Source organism: Podarcis muralis, chromosome 1, assembly GCF_964188315.1.
Source record: "Podarcis muralis chromosome 1, rPodMur119.hap1.1, whole genome shotgun sequence".
NCBI classification, from domain to species: Eukaryota; Metazoa; Chordata; class Lepidosauria; order Squamata; family Lacertidae; genus Podarcis; species Podarcis muralis.
Window position 1 is genome coordinate 43,749,449 of NC_135655.1, and position 27,130 is coordinate 43,776,578.

General features: G+C 45.7%; 2 protein-coding genes and 1 long non-coding RNA gene across 16 annotated transcripts in view; 2 read left to right on the forward strand and 1 right to left on the reverse strand.

The window, feature by feature from the left end:
- The window catches only part of LOC114594157 (MAX gene-associated protein-like), a 25,542-nt gene extending 21,546 nt beyond the window's left edge, over positions 1-3,996 (forward strand). For all 8 annotated transcript variants that reach the window (XM_028723484.2, XM_028723476.2, XM_028723503.2 and 5 more), the window contains 2 exons: positions 262-501; positions 1,472-3,996. In XM_028723484.2, coding sequence (XP_028579317.2) covers positions 262-501; positions 1,472-2,718 — 1,487 coding nt within the window. In that variant the 3' untranslated portion in view covers positions 2,719-3,996. The remainder of the gene's footprint in view (positions 1-261; positions 502-1,471) is intronic.
- LOC114594185 (uncharacterized) overlaps positions 1-11,459 on the reverse strand; it is a 14,768-nt gene extending 3,309 nt beyond the window's left edge. Inside the window, exons 1-3 of the long non-coding RNA XR_003705901.2 lie at positions 11,210-11,459; positions 6,398-6,502; positions 1,470-2,398 (exon numbers count right to left, since the gene is read on the reverse strand). This is a non-coding gene — a long non-coding RNA (uncharacterized LOC114594185). The remainder of the gene's footprint in view (positions 1-1,469; positions 2,399-6,397; positions 6,503-11,209) is intronic.
- Positions 11,460-11,548: 89 nt separating this feature from the next.
- LOC114594136 (MAX gene-associated protein-like) overlaps positions 11,549-27,130 on the forward strand; it is a 43,430-nt gene continuing 27,848 nt past the window's right edge. For 3 of the 7 annotated variants that reach the window (XM_028723397.2, XM_028723435.2, XM_028723443.2), the window contains exons 1-3: positions 12,156-12,266; positions 14,752-15,866; positions 25,771-26,722. In XM_028723397.2, the coding sequence (XP_028579230.2) occupies positions 14,815-15,866; positions 25,771-26,722 (2,004 nt within the window). In that variant the 5' untranslated portion in view covers positions 12,156-12,266; positions 14,752-14,814. Of the gene's footprint in view, positions 11,809-12,155; positions 12,267-12,435; positions 12,593-13,107; positions 13,126-14,751; positions 15,867-22,296; positions 23,369-25,770; positions 26,723-27,130 lie in introns of those variants that run through there. The other 4 variants (XM_028723424.2, XM_028723406.2, XM_028723417.2 and 1 more) reach the window with 4 other exon arrangements.

Sequence of the window (27,130 nt, forward strand, 5' to 3'; positions counted from 1 at the left end):
AGAAAGAAATTCCAGCATAGGAGAATACTAGGATGATTCAAAGTGGTTGGGATGAATTGTTCATGTAGGATTCTAAGGATTATACTTTCAAAGACGCAAATGCTATTAAAGATGTTCTGCTTGCTAACTATATCCTTGCGTGCCATGTGTATTGGAAATTGTACTAATCTTGCACTATGAAATACTGTATTTTGAGCTAATGTGTGTTTTTGTTCCTTTGAATTGCAAAGTGAGGGATATCCAACTCTTTTTTCTCTGTAGGCAAGTCACAGGAAGCGATCTTGAAGAAGCTAGAATACATTTTCACAAAGCAGAAGGCACTAGAAGAACAGGAGAACCAGAACCAGCAAGATATGGTGGAAATCATTAAAACAGCGAGAACTACTAGTTCCACTGTGGAAAACAGCCCCTTTTCTCTTTCTAGAGAGACAAAACCGGTAATCCTGTCCAACAGGCATACGAAACCATTGATATGTTCCAAGAACAGAAGCAGTGTCACAGGTAGGCTGCAGAAAGGAGGTGATTTTTATACAAAGTGAAACCAAAATCCCCAGGGCATTCTGGGAAGCATAGATCTGATGTGTACCTGAGTGGAGCAGCTCCTTTCCCACACTAATAATAAACAGTCTAGTTTTGCTTGCAGAAGTGTGTGGAGCCATCCCATAAAAGGCAGCTTGGGGCCTCCATCACATTGCCAGGCATACAGCATCCTACCCCAAGCCTTTCACTCAAAGGAAAGGCATAGAGCTACACACAGGAAACTAAGGAAGAACAAGCGGCTGGCTGTTCCCGGGGAGGTGCAGAAAGGCATCTCCTTAGAGTGAACAGCTTGGCTGGGAGAGGGACAGGAGGGGCAGAATTATACTGATTCCTATAAGGTGGCTCTGCACACTGCTCTTGTGGCTTGTGAATTGCCGCTTGGAGGAGGAGGAGTTTGGATTTTATACCCCGCTTTATCACTACTCTAAGGAGTCTCAATCTCCTTTCCCTTCCTCCCCCACAACAAACACTCTGTGAGGTGAGAGAGACAGAGAGACTTCAGAGAAGTGTAACTAGACCAAGGTCACCCAGCAGCTGCCTGTGGAGGCACGGGGAAGCGAACCCAGTTCACCAGATTACAAGTCTACTGCTCTTAACCACTACACCACATTTGTGTTTTGGTTCATCATCATATAGGACACTTCTGTTCCTTTTTGATCTCTTATAGTTAGCATTTCTGTTTTTCAGATGGAATAAAAGCTTTTAGGCTTTTACTTTTCAAACAGTAGCCTCACATGCTATTTAACAAGCCCCTTTGAAACAGGGTGGACTCTTTTTGACAGATCTGTGATACGTTCGGAAGGGAGGGGGGGTTGGGGAATCTTACAAGTATCCCTCCAGGCTTTAGCAGTGCCAAAAGTTGCTCTTTAGATCCCATTTCCTCTCTCACCAGTATTCTAACGGGCCTATCTTTGTTTGGGCTTACTTACAGAAAATGAAGACTCCTTAATGATGCCAAGGATAGTAAATGTGGTGTCACTGGCTACTGAAGAAAATACAAAGGAAATAGAAATAGTAAATGTGGTGTCACTGGCTACTGAAGAAAATACAAATTTACTCCTGGATTTAAATAAGAAACCTTATGTAACTCTGGATACAGATTCCCAGAAATGCTTACCTTCCATGCAGATAGTATTGCAGGAAACAACTGATTTTCAGTCTGAAGGAAATGCGGAACCGTCTTCCAGAAAACACAGGGATGCTACTGGAACAGCTCAAGTGTTTCTTAGCGAAAAAGAAAACTGTTTCCCACAAATAGTAAATGTATCCAGTATGAAGGGATCCCCAGAATTATTTGCAACAAAACTCTTCATTGAAGAGTTAAGTGGAAATCGGGTTAGGTTAAAAGATATATGCAAGGGAGGTGAGGGACAAAAGTCAAAGGATTCTTCATTTCAGAAGCTACAGATTAATGAACTCAAGGACTCTGGGGTAGAAATGGAACTGCAAAAAGTAGCCTCTGCAATACCTGAACCAGCACTGGATGCAAGTGACTTAATGGGCCTAAAGAATGATGGCACTGATGAAACACTCACCTCACTTCTGAATGAAATTGTATCCCTCAATCGGCAGCTGAATGATGCAGCCCCAGACAGATCAAAACTTCCCAACTCCCCAAGCACTGAGTTTTCTCTGGAAGGTATGGGAAACTGCACGGAATCAGCTGCTGCAGCAGCAGGCTTTCACTTTCAGTTTGGCAAATTGGGTGAGAGCTATAAGGACCTCTGTTTTGTGCAAGAGAGTAGTGGTTCTGTAACTCCACTCCTGCTTCGGTTGGAAGACGATGATCTCACTGATGGTGACAGGAACCTGAGAGATCCTTCATCTGAATCGGGTGTTTTCAATCTAATGCTGGACTCTGAAGTAAAGGACCCAAATTGTAACATTTCAACAACTAGTGGGAGAAGCTGGAAAAATGTACCATGCATGGCAAAAACTATAAATGTGTCTCTTCCAGTTCTGCAGATGAAAACTAATATGGAACCTGGCCACCTTGACACACAGTGGAAGCCCATGCCCAAACTGGCACCCTTTGGACTAAAAAGTGCAAGTTTCCTATTAGATTCAGGAAGGCAAAACACCAGGATGATGCCTTTGTTGGCACCTGTTGGTGCAAACGTGTCATCTGTTGATTTAAAAGCTGCCCATTCAGCAGTCAAGGACAGGTCTATAAAGTAACACCTACATTAGCAACTGTCCTTGCAAAATCAAAATAATACTGCAGCTTTAATTTTAAACATATTGGCAGGTGCATGCCCTATTTTCTCAGAAAACTTCAACACATACATGGATTGAAGGTCATATGGTCCACTTTGAATAGAGGGGTTTGTGTCTAATTTATGAAGCTAGGTGATCTTTGTGAATGGTCTGATTAAGGATACACTAAATTCCTAGTAAAAATCTTTGGGTGAGCCAAAATTAACTAATGATATAGCTCTATATCATTATAGAGCTATATAATTATAATTAGTTTTGTAAGAAATCAGAATGACTTTGTCACATGTTCTCTTCGGGAAGTGGAACAAAAATTTAACATTTAGTTATAAATTAAAAAATAAATAAAAATCAGTGGGCGTGTCATTTCCCAGCTCGCCCTCAGACTACAAATTTATATGTTCCTTTAAACTTTCACTTGCCAATCCTCCCTCTCGTCTATCATTTTTAAAATATATGCAACCTAGAGAGAGGACTGACTATATCTATTCGTCCCAAACTTCTTCCACAGTTTAGTCAAAAGAATGGTTATGCTCTAAAAAGAAGCATGTTTGTATGCATACATAAGTCCTGTCATCTCACTATATAATTATTTATAAGACAAACTAAATCCTGTCAAGTGGGAATTGGGTCCCTATACTACTCCACATTGCCGTGGAGTATTTGCAGATTGCTATTACCTCAACTATATGAGCAGAGCTGATTGCCACCTTCCCAATATGAGGGCCAGGGGAAGAGATGGGCAATTGGCTTAATTCACAGGATTTAAGTATTCACATGTATGGTGCAGTCACATGAAATAACATGACAAGTTTGGCAGCTTCCACATGCCTGTGGTTGTGTCTGAAGGAGGCCATATTTTTAGGTAACAGTGTACTCTTTGTTCATTGCTTTTGGCTGGTTCCTCCTCCCTCTTGCCAAACTTCTGATACCAATTTAGTTGCAAAACTGCAAACTCTTTTACCCTGCTACAGGTAAATTAAACAGTTTTGATCAGGTTGTTCAACAACAATTGTTATTTGCAAGATGTTTCAAATTCATTTTGTAAGCGACAGCAAAGAATCTATAGAAACTCAGCTTTGAAATGTAAAGTAAAGGTATTTTGTAGTTTTATACAATTCATTCTTGTAGTTTTGCTAATGATTGAAACTTCAAGCCAGGAGGGAGTACTGTAGCAGAGTTAACAATTAGTACTTTTTCTTCCAATCATAAATCATACCAATAAATGTGAATTCCTTTGGATAGCCTACTCCTGAATAGCAAATTCAAAACAAAGAATCTTCTGAAAGAATACCTACCTTGTTTCATGCTACAGTTCCAGTTACATTTTGCTTTTGTGCAATTCAGTTTAATGTAAGGGTCCTTCCCCTCAGAGTCACATCCATCACACTACACATTTAGGGCAGCTTTTGTCTTATCTAGCAAATTTTCTTCTCTTAACTACTCTGCTTAATTTTGAATATAGCTATATAAAACGTTGAAGGTAAGATATGTATTATGTCAGAAGGTCAGCAGTTCGAATCTGCACGACGGGGTGAGCTCCTGTTGCTCTGTCTCAGCTTCTGCCAACCTAGCAGTTCGAAAGCATACCAGTGCAAGTAGATAAATGGGTACCACTGTGGTGGGAAAGTAAATGGCGTTTCTATGTGCTCTAGCTTCCGTCACGGTGTTCTGTTGTGCCAGAAGCAGTTTAGTCATGCTGGTCACATTACCTGGAAAGCGGTCTGTGGACAAACGGCAGCTCCCTTGGCCTGAAGCGAGATGGGCACTGCACCCCATAGTCACCTTTGACTGGACTTAACTGTCCAGGGGTCATTTGCCTTTACCTTATTATGTAAATAGCTCAGTTCTGCTTGCATCAAACACTTAGGTGGGGGGGGGCACCCATGTTTTTAGGCCCATCACCATTTTAGCAAGTGCTGTAGGAGCGCACACACTTGAGACAGAGAAACCATGTGCATATCACATACTTCACTTTTTAGAGGGATTTGGGTAAAAGATGGACCTAGTAGAATTTGAGCCTTGCAAAGCTCAGAGCTGGAAAGAGCATCACTTGTCAGCCCTCCTTCAGCTCTTTGTACTTTGGACTGGAGAAAAATAATTACCCTCACCATCTCATGATTAAGGGGCTGTGAGTTGGGGGGCACAGAAGCACCATGGGAAAGACCATTGTGCCCATAGGTGCCTCATTGCACAAAGGGCCCCTTCCACTAGCTATCTTCACAAGCAGGAATGACCAGAGAAACTCCCTTCTCCCTTGTCATTCCTGCTCTACAAGAGCCACATCAGGCTTACCTTATTCTAAGCAGTTTATTGTTCATGGGAAGGTGGCTATGATGAGCTGAGATTCTTATTCCTTCCATTATCTGTTAGCAATAAAAGCAAAAGGAGCAAGAACTCTGCCAGGCAGTTCCTTCCCTCAGCTGAGGATGAGTGTTATGGTTTTCCCTTCCCATGAGCATGTGGGGGAAGCCACTGCTAGCCTCAAGCCTCAGCTGCCAGTCCAAATGTAAGGACACCTTGCGAAGAACATTCCATTCAGGCAGAGCAGAACTTCATACTACTTAGCATAACATATAGCTTGGGTCTCATTCTGTTGTCTTTACTGTTAAACATTCTGTTTAGATTCCTGATGATTGAAGGTGTGAGACTTCATAAGGGGTTGGTGATAGGCATGTTGCCTGCCTAGTGCAAAAGTCGCAGGCATCACATTGCCTAGATACTGTAGGGGAGGAGTTTGCATACATGGTATACATTAGCATTAGTGACCATGAGACGTACAGTAAAGAGAGTCCTGGAAGCGAAATGTATGTATTTTAGTAAAATAGTAGTATTTTTATCAACTACTATTGATCCAGTGTACTAACTTAGATGGACACAGTTGCAGGCTCTCTGTGAATGAGTCAGGTGTTCAGATTTTTTTAAAAAAAATTGGCACCTGAGAACGTTTTGGACTAACCAGTCCTTTATTAAAAAAAAGGAACTCTACTTGTACGGCAGTGGAACTACATTGCTAATTCAATTTAAAAAGTACTGAAAGCAACTTTTAAAGTTCTGGGGGTAGACAGTGCTGTAATTGTGAATATGGCTATCTTAAAGTTACTTTAATATGTCAAAGGTGTTTACAATTGAATGAGGGAAAACTGCATAGATATTGAAGGAGATATTGTGTACATTTGAGAGTCACTTAAAAAGGCTTGAAATACTCTTTAAAGTCTTGATTTAGAACTCTAATAGAGCTTAAAAAGTGTACAGCCATGGAATTTCATGAGTTTTAGAAATCACAAAGGTGAGAAGAGAAAGTAAACACCTTGACTAAAAGTTAGTTACACGCTGTTGATGTTTGGATGAATCTAAGCATTAAAATGATTATTTTTTTTAAAAAAAATATCTTTATACAGCTAGATTAGTTTAAGGAGAGCAATGTGATACGTTTTAAATCCTGAGGATAGGACAAGGTAAAGTGTAAGCCACCTATGGGAAGATTCATATTAACACACACTGTAAACAAGTACATGATCTAGGATAAGAAATGTGTGGCAGAGTTTAAAAACCACTGTTACATTCTATACGTTTAATTTGGATGTGCATAAAGTATTCAAAATGGTTTTATCCTGACTACACACAGCCTGAGCCATACAACCTGTGAGGTGAAGATTGACATCTGGCCATCGTCCAGTCATGCCCCAGTGTGGTGTACTCTTGCAGTTGGGCAGCCTCTCAGACAAAGTCACAGACACTGAACTCCCTGCATAGATGAGAAAAACACTGATGTAGGAGAATACTATTTTTAAAGAGAACACATTGTCACATCTGCAACTGCTGAGACAAGAAGCCTTCAAAAGTGTTTTTAGGTCTCTTCGTTGGTACTGCCTCTCCTATTCACTGTGTTTGTAAGACTTAAGCCAAAAAGCCTGACTTGATCCAGGATTTACACTAGTGGTGCACACCTGCAGGCAGCTCTTTTCTTGCTGCTATGCTCCTATCTTCATTTGAGCACCAAAATAAGACAGGATAAGACGATCTTAGCTTGTTTTGAAATAATGGGAAACTTGGTTAGGTGCTGAACCCTTGTTTTGTCACTAACGTAAAGAGAGTGCAGCAGCAGGACAGGACGCTGCATATGGGTGCATGTCAATCGTACATATCCTAGTTTATTAAACTAGGGGTTTTGGCTTGGTGTGTTACAAACAGCGTATTTTTAAACTGCGGAAAGTTTTCTAAATGGCAACAAGTAATTTATCGTGTACTCCAAATGGCCACAAATAAAAATGCTAGAAGCAGATGAAATGGAAAAGTCTATAATATGCACAATCTTATGCATGTTGCTAAGTTTTACTGTGCTCAAAGGGATTTATTCAAGGATTGCAACTCAAAAACTTTTTTAGATTCAGCATAAAAATGGTAGATTTCCATGATTAGTGTATGTAAATCAGATTCCAAAGTGCCCAAGATTCCAGGATTGGAGGCTTCCTTAAGTTCACAAAATTAATTTGGGAAGCTATAGTTGCCAGAAAACTGAACATCCTTACTTGTTCTCATATAACAGCAACGTGATAGATCTCTTGATGAGTGAAACATGAGAATGGAAGGTGGCATGCCTGCTCAGGAAACATTCAACTTGATCCATACCTTCCATTTTTAAACCAGCAAGTGTGCAAAACACAATGCAAATCAGATAATGGATGAATATTGGAGTGCATGTTCAAGATACAATTGTGCGTTTCAGATTCAAAATCTATGTCCTGGACACTTTTTTCAAGACAGTTTTGTCATGACCTAGGGATCCAACTCCATCCTCAGGGGAAGATGCCTTGGGTTTAGGTGGTAGCTCAATTAGGAGGATTTGCATTCCCATTTAATTTGCATAATCCACATGCCACCCTCAAACAACACTAATCCTGATGCTTCCTGTGAATTCCAAGTTTAGCCAATACAAGGGTAATTCAATAAATTGGGCTCCAGGTCACCCCACTTGGGGACACAGATGATTTATTTTAGTATTTTGGGGTGGGTGAATCAATTGTACTTTTGGTTATTCCTCTTTCCCCACCCAGTACTTCCTCAATGTTTTCAGTTTACAGTGGTACCTCGGGTTAAGTACTTAATTTGTTCCGGAGGTCTGTACTTAACCTGAAACTGTTCTTAACCTGAAGCACCACTTTAGCTAATGGGGACTCCCGCTGCCGCCGCACCGCTACACGATTTGTTCTCATCCTGAAGCAAAGTTCTTAACCTGAAGCACTATTTCTGGGTTAGCGGAGTCTGTAACCTGAAGCGTATGTAACCCAAGGTACCACTGTATTTTCATCCATGTTCGTAACATTTTCCTGAGCAATCCTAAAAGATAGATCCCTGAGATTTGCACAAAACCAGAGAACTGCACAAGCAAACCACATGAAAAAAAATTTTTATGTGGTTTGCTTGTGCAGAGGTTTCAGTTTTGTTCTTTTTGCAATTCTGAAGAATCAAGTGTGGATACACCAGATACTCTGAAGCAATCTGAAAAGGGGGTCTAGTGTCACTGGGGGCCAAACACTCTTCTGCAGATCTTCTAGGGCCGTCGCCTGGATCTGACTACATGTTCTTCATACCCATGACCCCTTAGCTATGACACTTAGAATCACTGAATTGTAGGGTTGGGAGGAACCCTGAGAGTCATCTAGTCCACCCCGCTGCAGTGCAGGAATCTCAGCTATAGAAAGCACCCATGACAGATGGTTATCCAACCTTCTGCAAAAAACCTCCAAGGAAGGATAGTCCACACCTCCCAAGGGAGACTGTTTCACTGTCAAACAGCTCTTACTGTCATCTTCCTGATATTTAGTTGGAATCTCCTTTCTTATAACTTGAAGCCATTGGTTTAAGTCCTACCCTACAAAGCAGAAGAAAACCAGTTTGTTTCCTCTTCCATGTGACAGCCTTTGAGATGAAGATGGCTATCTCCTCTCAGTATCCTCTTCTCCAGGCTTAACATGTCCAGCTCCTTCAACTCTTCCTTATAAGGCTTGGTTCCTAGTCCCTTGATCATTTTGGTTGCCCTACATTGGGTGGGGGTCACACCTCCCCAAATCAAGGCCCTCTCCTAGATGGCCATGCTAAGGCTAGTCAGGAGCACATTCTATCAATTTTGGCTGATATACCAGCTTCCTGGATAGAGGTCTAAAATATTGCCTACTGCAGTGTTTCCCAACCTTTTTTGGGCAAAGGCACACTTGTTTCATGAAAAAAATCTCGAGGCACACCACAGCCCCGTGACGTCAGCACGCAGCGTCATGCCGGGAGGGACGCACGAAAGTGTAAGTTTCAATTCCCCCCCCCCTTTGCCTTCCTTCTGTGCCAACCGCCAAAAAGCCAAGAATCACGGGACCGCCGGCGGAGGGGGGGAGGGCGAGCGGAGGCAGCGGCGAGCCCCGTTCCTCCCCATCCGCCCCATTCCGTGCAAGGAGCACGAACAGGTGTGAGAAGGGGGTCAAACCTGCGGGCCGGCGCCGGGGAACCTCCAAGCTTTGGGGGTGGGGGGGGAGGAGGCAGCAAAGCGAGGCAGGAAGGAGAGCGCGGCTTGGCTGGGTGAGCTTTGGCAGGGGCAGGGAATGAGAGCTGCGAGGCGGGCGCTGCGGACGGAGGCGCTGCCCGCCGAGCTCGCAGGCAGCCAGGCAGGCAGACGGCGAGAGCCCCGCGCTGGGCGGCCTCTCCTGGGAAGTTTCAAAGCTGTAGTTAACTTTTTTAGATTATTATAAAAATTGAATGCTGGAGCACGATTTCTGTTCTCATCCTGAAGCAAAGTTCTTAACCCAAGGTAATATTTCTGGGTTAGTGGAGTCTGTAACCTGAAGCCTCAGTTACCCGAGGTACCACTGTCCCATGTAATGTAGTTTTGTGTTTTTGTGTTGTGAGCCTTGGATGTTAAACAGCCACCACCACCGCAGGCCCTTAAAAACAAGGTACTTTCATATTCATCTTTACTTGGAGGCAAGCCTCCCTCTTCCCAAGGGGGCCACTTCCCAATTCAGAGTGCTTGGCATCCTAAGGAGGGGAGCAGCGCTGGATTTGGGACGCTGCTGGCGGCAGAGGGGCGCAAATAACAACACTGAACAGATCCTTTGGAAAAAGCAGCTGTACCAAAATGAATTATTGCGAAAATGAGGGATATTTGAGGGAGGGGCCGTCAAATGTTGTCCTCGCCCAGGACGCCACTTGAAGGAAGCAGCGGGGGCGGGGGCGGGTTGGAATCCTCTCAGCCCGGCCTCCCTCACAGGGTTGTTGTGGGGGGTAAATGGCGGGGAGCCCCCCCCGCCCCCCCCACCGGAGCTCCTGGGAGGGAGAAAAAGGAATGCGAAAACGCTAATAATAAAAGCCAATTTATATATGTGGAGAGAGGGAGGGAACCCTGAGGCCGCGTCAGGCCCACAAAGGCGGGAAGGGGCCCCTCAGCCGCGCAGGAGGCGCCTGTCCCGAAAGAGGCCGGCAAAGGTCACCTCTGACGCCCTTGCGCCTCCCTCCCTCCCTCCCTTGCGCGCGCAGCGGGGGGGGGCGTCGCTCACCATCCTCCGTGGCTGCGCGTGGCGGCTGCAGGTCGGCGGGCCCCTCTGGCGCGCGTGGACGGCGGCGCCCCTGGCGCAACTCAGGCGCTGGAGGGAGCGGAGCGAGCGGTACATGGCGGAGGCTGAGGAGCGAGGCGCCGCGGGCGGGCGAGGGGGAGGAGGACGGAGTGGGCGGAGTCGCAGCCAATGGGGTGGAAGAAACCCACGTTTCCTTTTTGAAAGAGAAACTTTTAAACGAGCGCGTGGTTGAAGAAGGCGCTTGCCCAGCTCCCCTCTGCGCCTCGGAGGGCGGGTTTTAGCACGCGCAATGCGCCGCCCTCCCGCCCTGCGCCGCCGCCGTTTCGCGCTCCTCCCTTTTGTGCACGCTGCCCTGCCGCCGCCCCATTGGCCGGGTCCTGTCAGCTGATCCTGTGTTATTTCCTGTGTGTGTGTGTGTGTGTGTGTGAGGGGAGAATGGAGAGAGAAACCTCGGCACCATCACCGCGGAGCCGCCCCCGGCTCGACGCGGATCCTCGCCGCCGCCGCCCCGCCTCTCGCCGCCCGACTCGCCCGCCTCCCTCCCACGGCACACCAGGCAACGTCTCGCGGCACACTAGTGTGCCGCGGAACACTGGTTGGGAAACACTGGCCTACTGCACTGTGCTCTATTTGGGGCTGCTCTTGAGGGCAGCTTGGAAAATTAAATTGGCCTAGAATGTAGCAACCAGGATAGTATTTGGTATCTGTATTTTTATTTATGATTAAATTTGCCTTTTCATGTTAATACACCCCAGGCAACTGATGACTGTAAAACAAAAACAAAAAAGCAAGCAATAATAAAATCATCACACCATTAAAAAAAATTAGGGAAGATTTATTTTAAATAAATAAATAGTGCAAGGAACATGTAATGCCTGTTCTCTTTAACATACATTGTTTCCTGGCTAATATTTGGGTGCCCTTTATGCTCTGAGCCGAAGCAGATAACGGGATTGCAAAGAGGTTTTCCTTTCTGGATATCGAAGAACTGGAACATTATGGACAAAAGAGCTCGTTCAAGTCCGTGGGTGCTGCAACCCGCCCTGAGGCGTTATCGTGAAGGGCGGGTGAGAAACGGAATAAATAAATAAAAAGGAAGGAAGGACGGAAGGCAGCATCTGAACCGGTTCGAGGAGATCCTTCAGAGATGCAGGACTTGCGTGGGCACGACGAGGCGCCCTTCATTCAGAGCACGAGCGCCTTGGCGGGCGGGCAAGGGAAATCCTCGCGTGGCTTTCACGCGCCACGAACAAAGAGCAGCCCTGCCTTAGCGAGAGGGGCAGGAAGCGCGCAGCCAGAAATGCGGGGCGGTTCGGCCTCAGCTCGGCGTCTCTCCTCAGATTCTTCCGAGGGAGCCCGACACGCGCGCCTTCCCACGGCGACCCGTGAGAGGCTGGCACAAGGCCCGAGGGCGCCCGCCATAGTGCCAACCCTCTGCTGGAGCGGAGCGCAGGAAGGGCCGAGCTCTTCGTCGTGAGCAGCGGCGGGCCGGGTACGCTGTGCTCCCAAGAGCCTCGAGTGAACGTCCGGGGTGGGGGGGGCAGGGCTCCAGGGAGGGCCTCGGAAGCACGAGCAGCGTAAAACAACCGACCTCCGCTCGTCAGGGAGCGTGTGCGTTTTTGGGACGACAGTTGAGGGGGAGGAGTGGGGAAAAAGGCGCGGAAGTTCATTCACGTAGCCGCGAGCTACCTCAGGCGCAGCTTCACCGGGCAAGCGCGAAAGGGAACAGGACGGAAGGGAGGGGGCAGAGGCGAGCCGCGGGCACGTGACAGCCTGCAGGCGAGTAGGAGGAGGAGGTGCGCGGGCCCGCACGGCGCGTGCGCCGCTCGAGGCGCGCCGGCGACGTCACATGGGTGCGTGCGCACGGTCGGGTAACACGATTTTTGACTGTGAACATAGAAGGAGGAGGAGGGGTGAGGGGTTTCTACCCGCCCTGCTCACAATCTCACGGTAACTGGCGGGGAAGGGGAACGCCTCGCTCTTATTTACCCGCGCGCTCGCTCGCGCGCGTGCCCCAGAAGTGACTCGAGCGCAGTTTTCCGCGTGTCCCGCACACCACCTGCCAGCTGAGAAAATCGACACCCCTTCGCGGGAGGCCGTGAGCGAGTGAACGGGCGGGATCGAAGCCGAGGAGGAGGAGGGGCGGGAACTCTGAGGCGGCGCGCGCGCGCGGCTCCTCGCGTGTCAGGGAGGCTCCTCGGCGCCACGCGGGGGCTGGGAGTTCGAGGCGCCTCCGCGTGCCGTGTGAAGCTGCGCTGCGGCTGCGCTGTTCCCGGGTAAGCGGCTGCGCCGAGGCAGAAGGCGAGGGCGAGGCGGATCCCGGGCGGCTTCGGGATAGGAGGCTTCGGCTCGCTGGGGGCCGGTGGGGCGTTGCGCCCCTTGCTCTTCGGGTCGGGCACGTTCATGCCGAGCTCCCGAGTAGGCCGCCCAGTTTGAGAAGCTTCGGGGCCTTTTTGACTTTCGCTCCGCTCGCTGCCGCCGCCGCCGCCGTTTTCCCTCTCTTTCTCTTTCCTCCCCCGCCCCTCGCACTCGGCAGCGTTATGGCGGTTTCGCCGTCCATGTTGGTAGCATATGTTCCTTCGGCTGGCGGCTTGCGAAGCTGCGCTTAGGGCAGAGTAGGGAAGCGGAGACGGGGCTTCGCCTCGGAGGGCGATCCTGACGGGATCCCTGCGGGTCGCTTCCTACGGGAGCACGTGACTGCCCGGGAGCTTTCAGGTTGAAATGTCAACAAACACGGGCAAGGACCTCGATTGCGCTTTCGCACAGACTTGAAGATGTTGGCGAGTCCTGTGCAGCCCTTTACTAGGAAGTAAGTAACGCTTACTTCCAGGCCAATCGCGTTTGGGTTCATTTTGACAGGTGTGAAATGTTGACATGGAAGTTATATTCTGGCTCATACGTCATTTCTGAAAGGCAAAACATTCTCCAGTTCTCCCCACTCCCCGCCATTCATTATTGCTTAATGGAGGAGAGGAAAGATTCAAAGTGTGGATGTTGTTGTTATGATTTATCGGCAAGCCAGTATTAATCCCCGACAACCCCAGTGTAGGAAGTAAAAATATGAATAAACTTTAGCAACGTTGTTTAAGCCTTGTGACTGTGTTTGCAAACTCCATTACAGTGGTTGGTTATGTGTTGTGTGTGCACAGCGCTTGACATGCTGTATTTTAAGCTAATTTTACAAATGTTTATAAAATAAAGTCAATACATTTTTGTATAGATCTAATGTACAGTCTCCCACCCCAACATTTTAGAATTTATTAATACAACATTTTTATCCCACCTTTCTTTTAAGGCACTCAAGGTGGTGTACATTATTTCACCTCCATGTTACTCTCACAACAACCCTATGAGGTGGGTTAGGCTGAGACGTAGTGACTGGCCCAAGGTCACCCAGTGAGCTTCATGGTTGAGTAGGGATTTGAACACCAGTTTTCCAGCTTGGAAACAATATAACAAGTACTTTAGGGTTGGTGGATTCTGCAGTTGTGTGTGACAGAGCTCTGATAGTGGCAGTAAATACAGCCCAGAGCCATCTTTCTCTGGAATACAATCGGTTGAGTTGAATGGATTTGTTCTAGAGTGAATATTTTGTTTTATATTAGTGTTGATGTACTAACAAATGGAAAATTGCTACACTATTACATTTCGTGTACTAAGTAGATAATTGATACTTTCCAAGCTAACTCAGAATAATTCCTTAGAATGTATGTTACATTGTTCTTTATGCCTTAATCTTTAAAACAAATTTAAGGTTGTGATCAGTAACTTGTTCCTTAAGGTTAATTTCATGCATTTAGAATACCAGTTATGTGATTTAATAGTAATGCTGCTCTAAAGTTCTACAGTGCCAGAGTAAAAATCATATTTTGTGGTACAATTCAGGTGAAATGGTTGGCTAGGTTATACACACATTTTCAGATGCAATTGCTGCTAATGTTTAGGTAGCAGCACAACCCTGTTATGTTATCCCATCTTTCCTCAAAGAACTCATGCTTTTCTTCTGCTGCTTTGGAGCATCCCTGGTGTAATTTTTGCTGTGCTGGGGGTTGGGTAGGAAAAGAAGGGAAAGCCCATTTTGTACAAGCAAAAGTCTGTTGCACAAGTAGGACACCACAGTTAGACATCAGCCACTATTTTTGCTTCTGTGGTTACGTCTAAATATTTTTTGTTATTGTGTTGTTTGTTGACCTTTGAATTAATTGCCCCATAATTTGAAATGAAAATCTCAGTTAAAATTTTTACCTCTGCCATGAATCTACATTTTCCAAGTGGCGAAATTTTGTCGAAATCATTGTGGAAGCTGACAGTAGCAATGTATTGTTTTACGTGTAATGACTGTCACTGTGATAACTTCTGAGGGGATCATTTATCATGTATAATGTCTTGCTCACATTACATGGATGTTACATATTTCATTGACCTCCCCCTCCAGAATGAAGAACATGAAGAATAATTTGCCTGTATTGTGAAATCTTTGGAGAAATTTCAGTCCATAATGGAGAATCGGCCAGTTGTGTTGGGGAACCAGGATGGTGGAACACCACCCAATGCAGCACCTGCTATTTATGTTCTTGTGAAACAGCCGCAGATCACTGGAAAAGCTGACCAAGGAGACTTAGTTTCAAATCAAGAGGACAATGGCCTTGCTAGCAGTATAGCAACACCTGTAAAATCGAAAGTGAAGACCTGCCTTCCGGCAGATTGCACCTCAGGAAGCATTACTGTTACCTTAGACAACAACAATATGTGGAATGAGTTCTACTATCGCGGCACAGAAATGATTCTGACTAAGCAGGGAAGGCGGATGTTTCCATACTGTCGATACTGGATAACAGGCTTAGACTCCAAGCTGAAGTATATCTTGGTTGTGGATATTTCTCCTGTTGACAACTTACGCTATAAATGGAATGGCCATAGTTGGGAGCCCAGTGGGAAAGCAGAACCCCATGTTCTGGGAAGAGTATTCATTCACCCCGAATCGCCTTCTACTGGCCGTTACTGGATGCACCAACCAGTCTCTTTCTACAAACTCAAACTTACTAACAATACTTTGGACCAGGAAGGGCATATCATTCTGCACTCTATGCACCGCTATCTACCTCGGCTACACTTGGTGCCTGCTGACAAAGCCACAGAAGTTATTCAGCTAAATGGTCCTGATGTCCATACCTTCATTTTCCCACAGACAGAGTTCTTTGCTGTGACTGCCTATCAAAACATACAAATTACACAACTGAAAATAGACTACAACCCCTTTGCTAAAGGGTTCAGGGATGATGGCCTGAGCAGTAGATTTCAGCGTGATGTGAAGCAAAATGGTAGCTCTGACCAGGAAGGAGGTAGCGTTAATAGTTCTCCAAGCCATCACAGACATCTCACTGAAAGTGAAATTTTTGATCCAGAGCAGAGGGATTTAGAGACATCACTTAGTGCAATGTGTAACACAGATTTGGATAGAGAATCTATCAGTCCATATCATGACTTTCTGGGTTTTATGGAAACAGATACGTGTGATAGTCCGATATTAAAACAAGAAGCACCTGAAAGGTAGGCTCAAAGTTTCTTTTTAAAATGTGATCAATATTTGGATAAATGATCTGCTCCTAACCATGCTGGGTACAAATTATACTTTTGGTAAAAAATGTTTTTATAGATATCTGCCTATAGTTAGAAAAGGAAGGCAAATCAAGTTTTGCAGAATAAGCAGCATTCTGCAGCAGTAGGCAATATTAAGCCACAATGAACATTTCTTAATTTGTTCCCCTGTACTGCTTATGCGAAGGGACGCGGGTGGCGCTGTGGGTAAAAGCCTCAGCGCCTAGGGCTTGCCGATCGAAAGGTCGGCGGTTCGAATCCCCGCGGCGGGGTGCGCTCCCGTTGTTCGGTCCCAGCGCCTGCCAACCTAGCAGTTCGAAAGCACCCCCGGGTGCAAGTAGATAAATAGGGACCGCTTACTAGCGGGAAGGTAAATGGCGTTTCCGTGTGCGGCTCTGGCTCGCCAGAGCAGCGATGTCACGCTGGCCACGTGACCCGGAAGTGTCTCCGGACAGCGCTGGCCCCCGGCCTCTTGAGTGAGATGGGCGCACAACCCTAGAGTCTGTCAAGACTGGCCCGTACGGGCAGGGGTACCTTTACCTTTACCTTTACTGCTTATGCACTTATTCCTACATGTGGTAGGAGGAGTTCCCTTATATTTTGGAAATGTTCAAGTGTGTGATCCATATGAATATTTTCCTGTACACTCATCAGTTAAACAATGTATTTATATTGACCTTAAATTGAGGTTATTTTATGGAGAAATCCCTTCAAGCACCCAAAGCAGATCTGAAAAATATATATATGCCATTGCACTCTCTGGAGGAAGAACTGTGCATAAGCAAACACATTGAAGTTTTTTGTAGATATTCCTGGATATTACTTGACTTAAACAACCTTCTTGCTTTTATTTTAGGAAGTATTGACCTGACAGTGTCCAATGTTTTGCCCTCTGCCCCTGAGCTTGTTGAGTAACAGTCTTTCTAAATGGGTAGAATATAAGGCTGGGATAATTTTTAGCCAATCAAAGGCTGCATTCTTTTGCTTACTTAGGAGTAAATCTTGGAACACCATGGGCCTTAATTCTGAGAAAGCATGCTTACAGTTGTGCTGTAAAAGTTCAACGTGCCATCATCATAACATGGTATCATGTAACAAACAGCAAAAGTGAAGCTTGCTGAATACCTGTATTTTGCCACTTTCCCAAGGCATTTACCATGCCTTCAAGTAGCCATCCAACAAAGCTATTTTGAGTTTAAAGAGCTGTTAAAATCTTGCCCACAGTTGATGTTGAGTGGCGAGTTCCCGCCCCCCACCAGGATAAATAAAGACACGAGACACCATAGTTTAAGGTTAAATGGGCGAATTAGGCCACAACTTTATTGAATTCAGGAATGAGAGGCATTGGCTTAGGCATTGGTCCTAACGACTATCCGGCTCCAGCCCATTTGCTGGAGACACAGGGAAGGGTTAACACTAAATCGGGGGAGTCTCCCGCCGAGGCACGTCAACTAGGAGCTCCCCCGGGTCACCGCTCTGGGGCGTGCCTTTGGCCCTCACCTCCATAGGCTTCGGACAGGGCCACGCCCCCCGGAGTCCTTTAACGGACCACCCTTCGCTCACTGGGGGGAGGTGATGGCGTTCCTCCCCCCCCCCACATCCTCTTAACCCCTTCTTACCAATGCCTACCGCCAATGCCGAAGAGTTGTGACGAGTTGCTACGAGGTAGGCGAAAAACCAAATGGCTATAAATTGCCAATTGGGAAAAATTCCTACCATGCCCCATGCAGCGACAGACCGAAGTCCATAGCAAAGTCAGAGACCTACCTAAAGCCTACCTAAAGGGAGGGAGGGTGGGAAAACGTGGGGCTAGCCAGCGAAAAGAGGGCGAGCCCCCTCTGCACCGGCCCTAAATAGGGCAGACACGGCCGGGATTCCTCTGCTCTCGCGGGGGCTGAAACCAGCCCCCACTCACGTGGGGGGTGGGCGTGAAGCCCGCAACCCCACCTCTTGGGGCAGGCCCAGAAGTGGCTTTGCGTGGCGAGTTCCCGCCCCCCACCAGGATAAATAAAGACACGAGACACCATAGTTTAAGGTTAAATGGGCGAATTAGGCCACAACTTTATTGAATTCAGGAATGAGAGGCATTGGCTTAGGCATTGGTCCTAACGACTATCCGGCTCCAGCCCATTTGCTGGAGACACAGGGAAGGGTTAACACTAAATCGGGGGAGTCTCCCGCCGAGGCACGTCAACTAGGAGCTCCCCCGGGTCACCGCTCTGGGGCGTGCCTTTGGCCCTCACCTCCATAGGCTTCGGACAGGGCCACGCCCCCTGGAGTCCTTTAACGGACCACCCTTCGCTCACTGGGGGGAGGTGATGGCGTCCCCCCCCCACACATCCTCTTAACCCCTTCTTACCAATGCCTACCGCCACACGAGCAATCGCTCGCCGCCAATACTCTCATGCCTGAAACCAATCTCTTACCCCCTTTGCTATATCAGTAAGCCACATGTCATTTCCCGCATCTGAAAGATGCACGCCATCAAGCCAAATATCATTTCCCGCATCTGAAAGATGCACGCCATCAAGCCGGTAGAGGGCCTCGCAGTTGCCCGGGTGGTCAATGACCCACCCACCCAGGGCTGCCACTCTACGCACCACCGCCCGATCCAAGGCTTTCCTAGCCCTATTTGTGGCTATCGGGCACCTGCTCTCTCCCCAAACCTGGCTTTCCATCAACAAGGCCCTAAGAATGGTGATGTTTGGATAAGAGGCCTTACGCACCACCGCCCGATCCAAGGCTTTCCTAGCCCTATTTGTGGCTATCTGGCACCTGCTCTCTCCCCAAACCTGGCTTTCCATCACCAAGGCCCCAAGAATGGTGATGTTTGGATAAGAGGCCTTAAGTTCCTCAAAGTCACTAAAGATATGCCACATCAAGTTGACTGCCTTTCTGTAAGCTGAATCCTTTTCGCCTAATTGGATAACCAAAGCATCTGGGGGGGGGGGGGCCCACCGCTGCCGCTCTGGCCCTAATTGCAGGCAACATTCCGGCCCAGTGCATTCCCCTCCGAGAGATCCATGATATATTGATGTAGTTAAGGTGCGGCCCGAGACCGGAATTGATGGCGCAGACCCTGGCCCAATGCACAATGCTGTGCCCGATTATCCAGATGCGCGCCCTCATAGCTCCTGCACCATAGGGTCCCTGTTAACGGCATGGTTTCTAACCCGGTGGACAGTGCAGAGCCTATAATCCAAATGTGCACCACAACATCACCTGAAAGCAAAAGAAGGTAACAAAGCCAGGTCAAGTGTACTGTGAACAATCACAAGGTCTTACGAATATATCCCTTAAATGCATCAGACTTCCACTGCCCCCAAGTCCTTCATCCTTTCAGCTGAGAGTCGCAAATGCAGTGCTGTGGTGGCGGCCCCAATCCTAAAGGAGTTAGCCACGAATTCAGCTGAGGATAAACCGCAGGCAGCAATCACCCTTTGCATAATGCACGTGGACTGATGCCATGCAAGGCGGGAGCCATCCAAATGTATAAGAAATGGACCTGAGACGGTTGGTCTCACGTACATGAAATGTTTAGTGTCCTTTACTGCTGATCGGTTTTGGAACATTGGACATGCAGGACTAAATTGGATCTGAACAAGGTTAGGTCTCTCAAACTAACCCCAGGCAGCGGATTCTGGTTGGCCCTTACAAACCACTTCGCCAATGCGCATAGCGCCAAATGCAATGGAGTATGCAGCTGAAAATAACTGGGCCTTGTCCTCGGACCAACAGATACTCCATATTTTATTTTATTATTATAATTTTAATTTTATTTAATTATTTATTTATTTTGGAATTGGCATAGAATGTCATAAGGGCCTTCTACCATCACTTTTAGGAGGCTGCAGCCTGCGCCAGCCCTACAACAACAACAACAACAACAATAATAGGAATAATAATAATTTATTATTTGTACCCCGCCCATCTGGCTGTGTTTCCCCAGCCACTCTGGGCGGCTTCCAACAAAACACGACCCAGCACCCTCCAATGTACCAAGTATTGCAGAGCTTCAGCCTTGGTAGGAGGTGTGTCAAGCCTAGGATTTACTAATTTGCCTTGAGGTGTGTCAAGCCTAGCATTTATTCATTTATTATTTATTAATTTATTATTTATTTATTTCTTTATTTATTTATAAATTTGCCTTGAAACTCCATAAGATCTAAGCGTGGACGGGGCTCCTGAAGCTAATACTCCCTTCAGGACAGCACGTTCCCAAGGCTCCAAAGGTGCACCCGGAATGGCTGTGGCAATTTGCTGCGCCTGAGCATCTGTGATGTCATTGTTAACCCTAGGGGTAAATTTGGTAGAGAAATAGATGTTTAATTCTAAGCACAAAAGGACAAAGGTCCGGGACAGATCTGCCACTCTAGGAGAGTGCGATAATCGCTTTGACAGGACACTGACAACCGTTTGATTGTCGGTCCAGAAGCATACCTGGTGATTCCTGAACTCGTCAGCACGCAAATGCCATTGTACTTTTCCAGGAACTTCAACCCAACCTTCAGGTCTGACTTGACCACTTTAGAGAGGCGCACTCAGTGTTGCGGAGCATGCAGTCCCGCTGACAGCTTAGTCAATCACCCACAAAAGGGGGCGGCCAGGGGACACTACCCAGCATGCGAAGTTGAGGTGACCGAAGTGTGAATTGACTCTGGTCAAGGGTGATCTTCTTGAGGGGAAGAAGTTGCAGAATTAATGCTAGCCTCTCCCTTGGTAGGCGGGATGTCTGTGCAATTGTGTCTAATTCAATACCCAAAATAGTTTATGGTCAAAACTGGACCCTCTGTTTTGTCCGCCACCAAAGGTACCCCAAGCTCCTCGGCCAGGGAAGTGAAAGCCTCTAAAGGAGAAGCGCAATCAGGGCTATTACTAAGGATGGGGGGGGGGAAGAGTTATCGAGGTCATGGGTCACCCCTTCAGAACCAGTTCTAAAGCGAAGCCCCAGACCAAAATTGCACTAAATGACTCAAAGGCTGCTGAGCACCCTATCGGCATAGATTTGTCTATGGAATAAGCCCCCTCAAATCTAAAACCTGGCCATAGAAATTGCTCAGGGTGAATTGGCAGGAGACGGAAAGTCGACTCAATGTTGCACTTAGCCAAGAGCGCGCCCCTGCTGAACCTGCGCATACGCTTTATAGCCTGATCAAAGAAGGCATACTTCACAGAACAAGGCTTCTGTGGTATTGCATCATTGACTGAGCCACCTCTAGGGTAGGGGTAGGGTAGGTTGTGGATCATAGGATACTCTCCTGGAGTCTATGGGGGGACAATGCCTAAAGGTGAAATGAGTAAACCCACTATAGGTGGCTCCCTAAAGGGGCCGGCCACCCTCCCGGCTAGAAATTTCTTTAACTTCTTTTTGCAATAGCTGGCATTTCCCAAACTGATTCCTTGGTTTGGGGGGGGGGGTTCCCTGAGTTAGGGGGTAATGAAACGAGGATCTTGAAGCCATAAGAGAAACTCTTTCCCAGGGTACTTTGCTGCCTCTATTTTTGGGTATTTATTGAGAAGGGTTCTAAGAGGTGAGAGCTTAACAGAAGAGAACACCACAGTCAAGGGCCAAATTCATACCAGTTTGTGGCTGTTCTTTTTGGTGGGTCTGTGAGCTTTTCAAGACCCCTGGTGGAAATGCCCCCTGCTGCCCGGAAAGGCTGTGTACCTTTAAAACATGAAGATGCTGGGTGGTTACCTAGGCACTTCTCACATTCATGCGCATACTTACAATTTGGCCCCTGGCACACACCCATGTTGTTCTCCCAGCAAACCTCATGGTGAGGGACTCGCTTAGCTTCAAATTTTCCAACTTTCCTTTTCCCACATAGGGACCCATATGCTCCATCCAGTCATTCTGGTCGCTCGGAACCCAGCAGGTGGTGGGCAGCAGGAAGCTTTTCTGAATCGTCCTCGGCATCAGAAGGCTTACTTCTTTTGCTCTTCTTGGCCGAATGCTTCTTCTTACTTAGACTTCTTTCTCCCTTGCCCATCATTGGAGACTGGTGCTGTTCTGCAGCCTAAATAGGGCAGACACGGCCGGGATTCCTCTGCTCTCGCGGGGGCTGAAACCAGCCCCCGCTCACGTGGGGGGGTGGGCGTGAAGCCCGCAACCCCACCTCTTGGGGCAGGCCCAGAAGTGGCTTTATTGGAGCCTTTGTGAGGCACTTCGATGGTGGAGTCACTTATATTTGTGCTAAATTTGATGCTGGCATTATTGCAAATCCAGTGAAAGTAGATTCTAGAGCATTAACTTTCATCATGAATCTAGTCAGGTTGTTGGGGATCAGTTTCAGCTAATGATACCCATTTTTTTTTACCCTTGCCTTTTGACTTTTAATAGCCAGAGGGGATTGACTGGGTGGATCAAGGAGGTGATAAGTTCCTCTTTACAGGTAGAGGGGAGTGCCCACTGTCTTGAAAGGCAGTGGTGCAGGCATTCTTTAAGAAACTCCTTAGATCTAGCAGTTTGTGATAACTACTTCCTAGTCACCAAAAAATCTATAATTTGGGGGTAAGGTGATTTAGAAAGGTGACGGCACCTATTTCAGTCTGGATTGAAGTCTAGTTTTGGCACCAAAATGGCCTTTGTCACCTTTTTTTGCAAGACCTCTCAGTAGCTTTTGCTAGCACTAGCCATAGTATCTTGTTGGACAAGCTCTGTGGTTTGGAAGCTGGAGGCAGGGAAATTGCAGTTCCACCTGCAGAGCTGATTTCAGAAAGTAGCAGGAACTTCTACTTGGCGACATGGCAGTTGTGCTGTGGAAGATCACCAGGGCATTGGGAGCAAAGTGTCAACAAGATACCCAGCTCTATTTCTCATCATCAGAATCAATTGAGGCTGTGTAATGTTGGAATGGTTCCTTACATTAGTAATGAGCTGGATAAAGAGAGCTGAGCCTTGTGGGTGAATGGGGTTCAGGAATTGAATAGACAGCCTATTCTTGAGGAGGTCAGACTCTCCTAGAAAGAACAGATGCATAGTCTACTCCAGGCATATTCCTTAATCCAGCAATGTCACTGGAGGCTAAAGTGAGCTCAGTGGTGCCGGGTGCCTTTTCCCAGTTACTGGAGAAAAAGCCACAGTTACCCGTTCTCTGGTAACTTCCTGTTTGGATCATTTTAATATGCTTTATTTGGAGTTGTCCTTGAAGATGGTCTAGAAGCTGCAACCGTTGAAGATTGCAGCTGCCAGAATGTTCAGAACTGAAATAATGCAACACTGAGTCTAAAAGGTCTGCCTTGGGTGCCAATAGTCAAGGTACTGGTGTTGACTATGAAACCTTAAATAACTTGGGACCCAAATATATGAATGAATGCCTCATCCCATGTCAGCTTGTCATCATTTCCTTAGATCAAGGCAGGAAGCCCTTCTTCTTGTCCTGCTCTGGGAGAGTTAGATTATATGGGGACACAGGATGAGTATGTGGACATTTTTGTCATGTTTGTGCCAGGTAAGGATCTTCTTGTCTGGGCTTTTGCTCAATATTCAGTATTAGTGTGGTATGTTAAGTAAAGATGCCTGTGTGTGTTTCCCCATGGGTTTTTCTCATTTTAAGGATGTGCTATTTTTCCCCTTTCTCTTTTTAATTTTTAAATTGAATTGTTTTTAGTGTGTTGTATGTGCCTTGCTCTGGGAACATTTGATGAAGGGTATGCTATAAAAGTACTCAGATTGATCAACATATTCTGAGCCAAAGCAGTTGGAATACATGTGGGTGTGCAATCTCTTGCTAAACATTCAAGTAGCTCAGGCAGGTTTAGCTGGTGGGAGCCAAATTCTGCCTATTCCCTATATTCAGCAGCAGCATTGTAGAAACATTTCCAAACATTTAAGCACTAAGGAGAAATAATTCAGGGCTGTAGAACTGGGAGTGGCCCCGGGTACCAAGTGTGATTGTTGCACTCAGTACATGGCAAGTGCGTAACAGATAACCTTGAGCTGTCTTACAGCCCTTCTACGGTATTGTTGATTTGCTGCTGCAAAGGACAAAAAGTAAAGTGGCTCTTACATGCATTTGAGCCAAGGAAGAAAACAGCATGGCCCATGAAAAGACTGTGTTGGGTTTGGGCTAACTCATTCAAACCTATATTGAATGACCTGCTGAAGGAAACATGCTGTACCAATTAATTGCCTTTATTCTGAATTTCCCTCTTCAACTTTAAAATTAGCAGTAGTGATAGAACTCCCCCTGGTGCCATCAACACCGCAGGACTCTGATGTTTATTCTACAGCCAGTTACCTGGGGCCAGTACCACAGTCTTGAATCTTCTTTGTCTCTAGTGCGGTCTATTTTTCTAGTTTCACTTCGATGAATACACTCCTAAACTTCTCTTTCTTTGGCCATGGTCAGTGAAGAAGGGTTTCTTTGGTCATGGTCAGTTGATAATGGTTAGGTTACAGAAACACTTATTCCTTTGGGAATTGGCCCCATGATTCATAGTGTAAGCTCAGGCGAAGCATGGGTTGGGGCTGGGAGCAGAACACATAATATGAGGCAAATTTTTTTTAAAAAAAATTCAAGGGCAGTGTATGGAAATAACAATTTGGTTTATTTGGAACGGATTATTAAATTGAGAACAGCACAAAAGCAGATTTACTGTAGACTTTTCTTACTGCTTTCTCATCACTAATAATAAATATTTTGAATAAATAATAATAATTAACCTTTTCCCCCAACAGGATTGAAAGCGGATAAATTTAAAAATGAGAAATGCTAAAAACATAGAAAAAGCCCTTGTTAAAAACAATTAAGCATTGAAATAAAACTATTATTATTATTAAAATAAATAAATGAAACAAGCCTATGCATTTGGTAAAAGCTACAAAAGTGTTTTCTAAAGCTTATGTTTTAAGCAATATGCTGTTGCACTGAATTCAAAGTAATTGCACTATCCCAGTTGTGAATACTGAGGCAGAAAGCAGGATGTTAGTGACTATTTGGAAATGATATTCTGTTAAAACATATTTGCATGCCACCTATTCAGTAAGTTGGTATTAAAAAATTACTTGCATAACACGATTAAAAGAAGTTTAAAACTAGTCTTTACAAAAGTGAATGTGGGTTGAGAAGAGAAAGCGCATGGGGAACAAAACTTAGGAAGGTCTGGATGAAAACACAGTTGAAAATTAACTGTGCCATTCTGTTGAGTGCTCTGTAGCAAAGACCCAATATGTATAGTGTATTGTTATAACAATAACAATTAATTACTGGAAAATTAGTGTATGAAGAAAGATATGAGGCCCACTATCCTCAGGACATGAAGCCCTAGATCATCTAACTAGGTTTAGTTGTCCTGAGGGGAGTGAAAGCCTTCATTTGTAATTGAATGCGTACATAAAGTTGTAAGAGTTACTGTTAGTTATTTGTTAACATAGTTAACTTACAGTCTGCTGTAGCTTAGCTGTGTTTCTGACTGTCAGCTGTTCTTACTCTATTGTGATTTAATGTGGTCCAGTAATCTCTCAAATGCGAGGTGACAGTTGCTTGTTGGTTCATTGTGAATAATAGGGTTTTTTAAAGGAGACATATTTTGTGTATGTGTGCAAATTAGTGCTTAGAGTATTCTCAAGATTATCCACCTTTAGAGATTGTATGTTAAAGCTTCCTTAAATAAATAATGAAAAATAAAACATTTAAACGAGGATGTGACCTAAATGTAGATATATCTGTTAGGCAAAGTTTGTTAGAGCTCACCTTGGTGCTAGTGTTTTGTTGATAGTCTGAATTGTAGATATTAATTTTTGTATGGTATAAATTTGTCTTAAAGAAAAAAGGCGATATATTGCTTGTTCAGGTTTTTTATTGTCTGTTTTTACTACTTCGCAATTGTTTTTCCCCCCTTTCTTGTCTAGTCCAATAGCAAGTCCCTGTCAGAGTCACTCTCATGTGGCATCCCCTTTGAACTCAAATGGAGGCATCAATGTTGTTGTTAAAGAGGAACCTGCAGATGACTATGATTATGGGCCAAGTGTATGTATGGAAGAAATAGATGTGAAGCAGGAAGAAGCACGTAACATGGCAGAAGAATATTCAAATAGAGTTGACTCCATCCTGGAGAAGCGGCGAAAGAATCACAGGGAAGTAGGCAAGAAGGAAATGGAATTTGAATCCCGTAAGCGACCACAGACCAACCAGCTGGGTGTTGCCAAAGCAAAGATGTTGAAACTGGATAGTGGAAAGTTGCCTGTAGTCTATCTAGCACCCTGTTCAGTTACCAAGAATACAGTAAAGGTCTCTGCTCTTTCACAGGCCATATTGTCTCTTTCTAAGAGCGCAGAATCACCTTTGAGTCATCCATTGGATTATTTGCCTACTTGTTTTGAAAATAACAGTGTCTCCAGCCCCTTTACATCTTTGGAAACAGAGGAAATGCTAACTAGAAAACAGGTATCTGAAAATAATGTGCAACACAAATCACCTACGGCAAGAGATGTGCGATGGAAAAATACTGAAACCTGTAACAGTCTTACCATAACAAAGAAAGTATCTAGCTGTGATCTCAAGGCCACTGCATACCGTGGCCCTTCTTTAGCTAACTTAGTGGGAGGGAAGACAAATGCATTGAAGAACCATATTTCCCGCAAGAGTATTGTTGGTAACCAAAAGGTTAGGTTGCCTGGCCCACGTAAAAGAGGAAGACCACGGAAAATAAGGTTTTCTGAAGTTGGAAGACCACCTAAATATACTAGAAAGTCTATTACAACAAGTAATTATGCCTCCTTCGGACCTGGCAATATCCATTTGGATGTTAAACCCGACCTTGAGGATGTGGATGGAGTACTCTTTGTATCATTTGCATCCAAGGTAATTCTATTTCTGAAATCTAAAGTTGTTAGAAGTACTAAGTCACATTATAAAAGCCATTAAGTTAAAAATCTGCAGATGTATTTCTTAATTGACATTGAACCATGGGATCTTGGAGTTTGCTTAAGCTTTGCATTGTGGCTTTCTATATTATAAAACTCTTGATTATTAGCTCCAAATGTAATGATTTGTTCTCCAAGGCTTGGGGTGGTATGCAACACTGTTTATCAAGGGGTGGTATATGAGTGGAGTTTTCACCCAGCGGGACTTCATCTTCGTCACCTCTACAGTCCCCAAAAATCTGCTTCAGAGGATCCCCCAAACCTTTGGAGCAGATAGAAAGTTTAGAGGGGTCTTCAGGGTTGAAGAGAGGAAGAATAGATCCACATGTGGGGTGACATACATTTT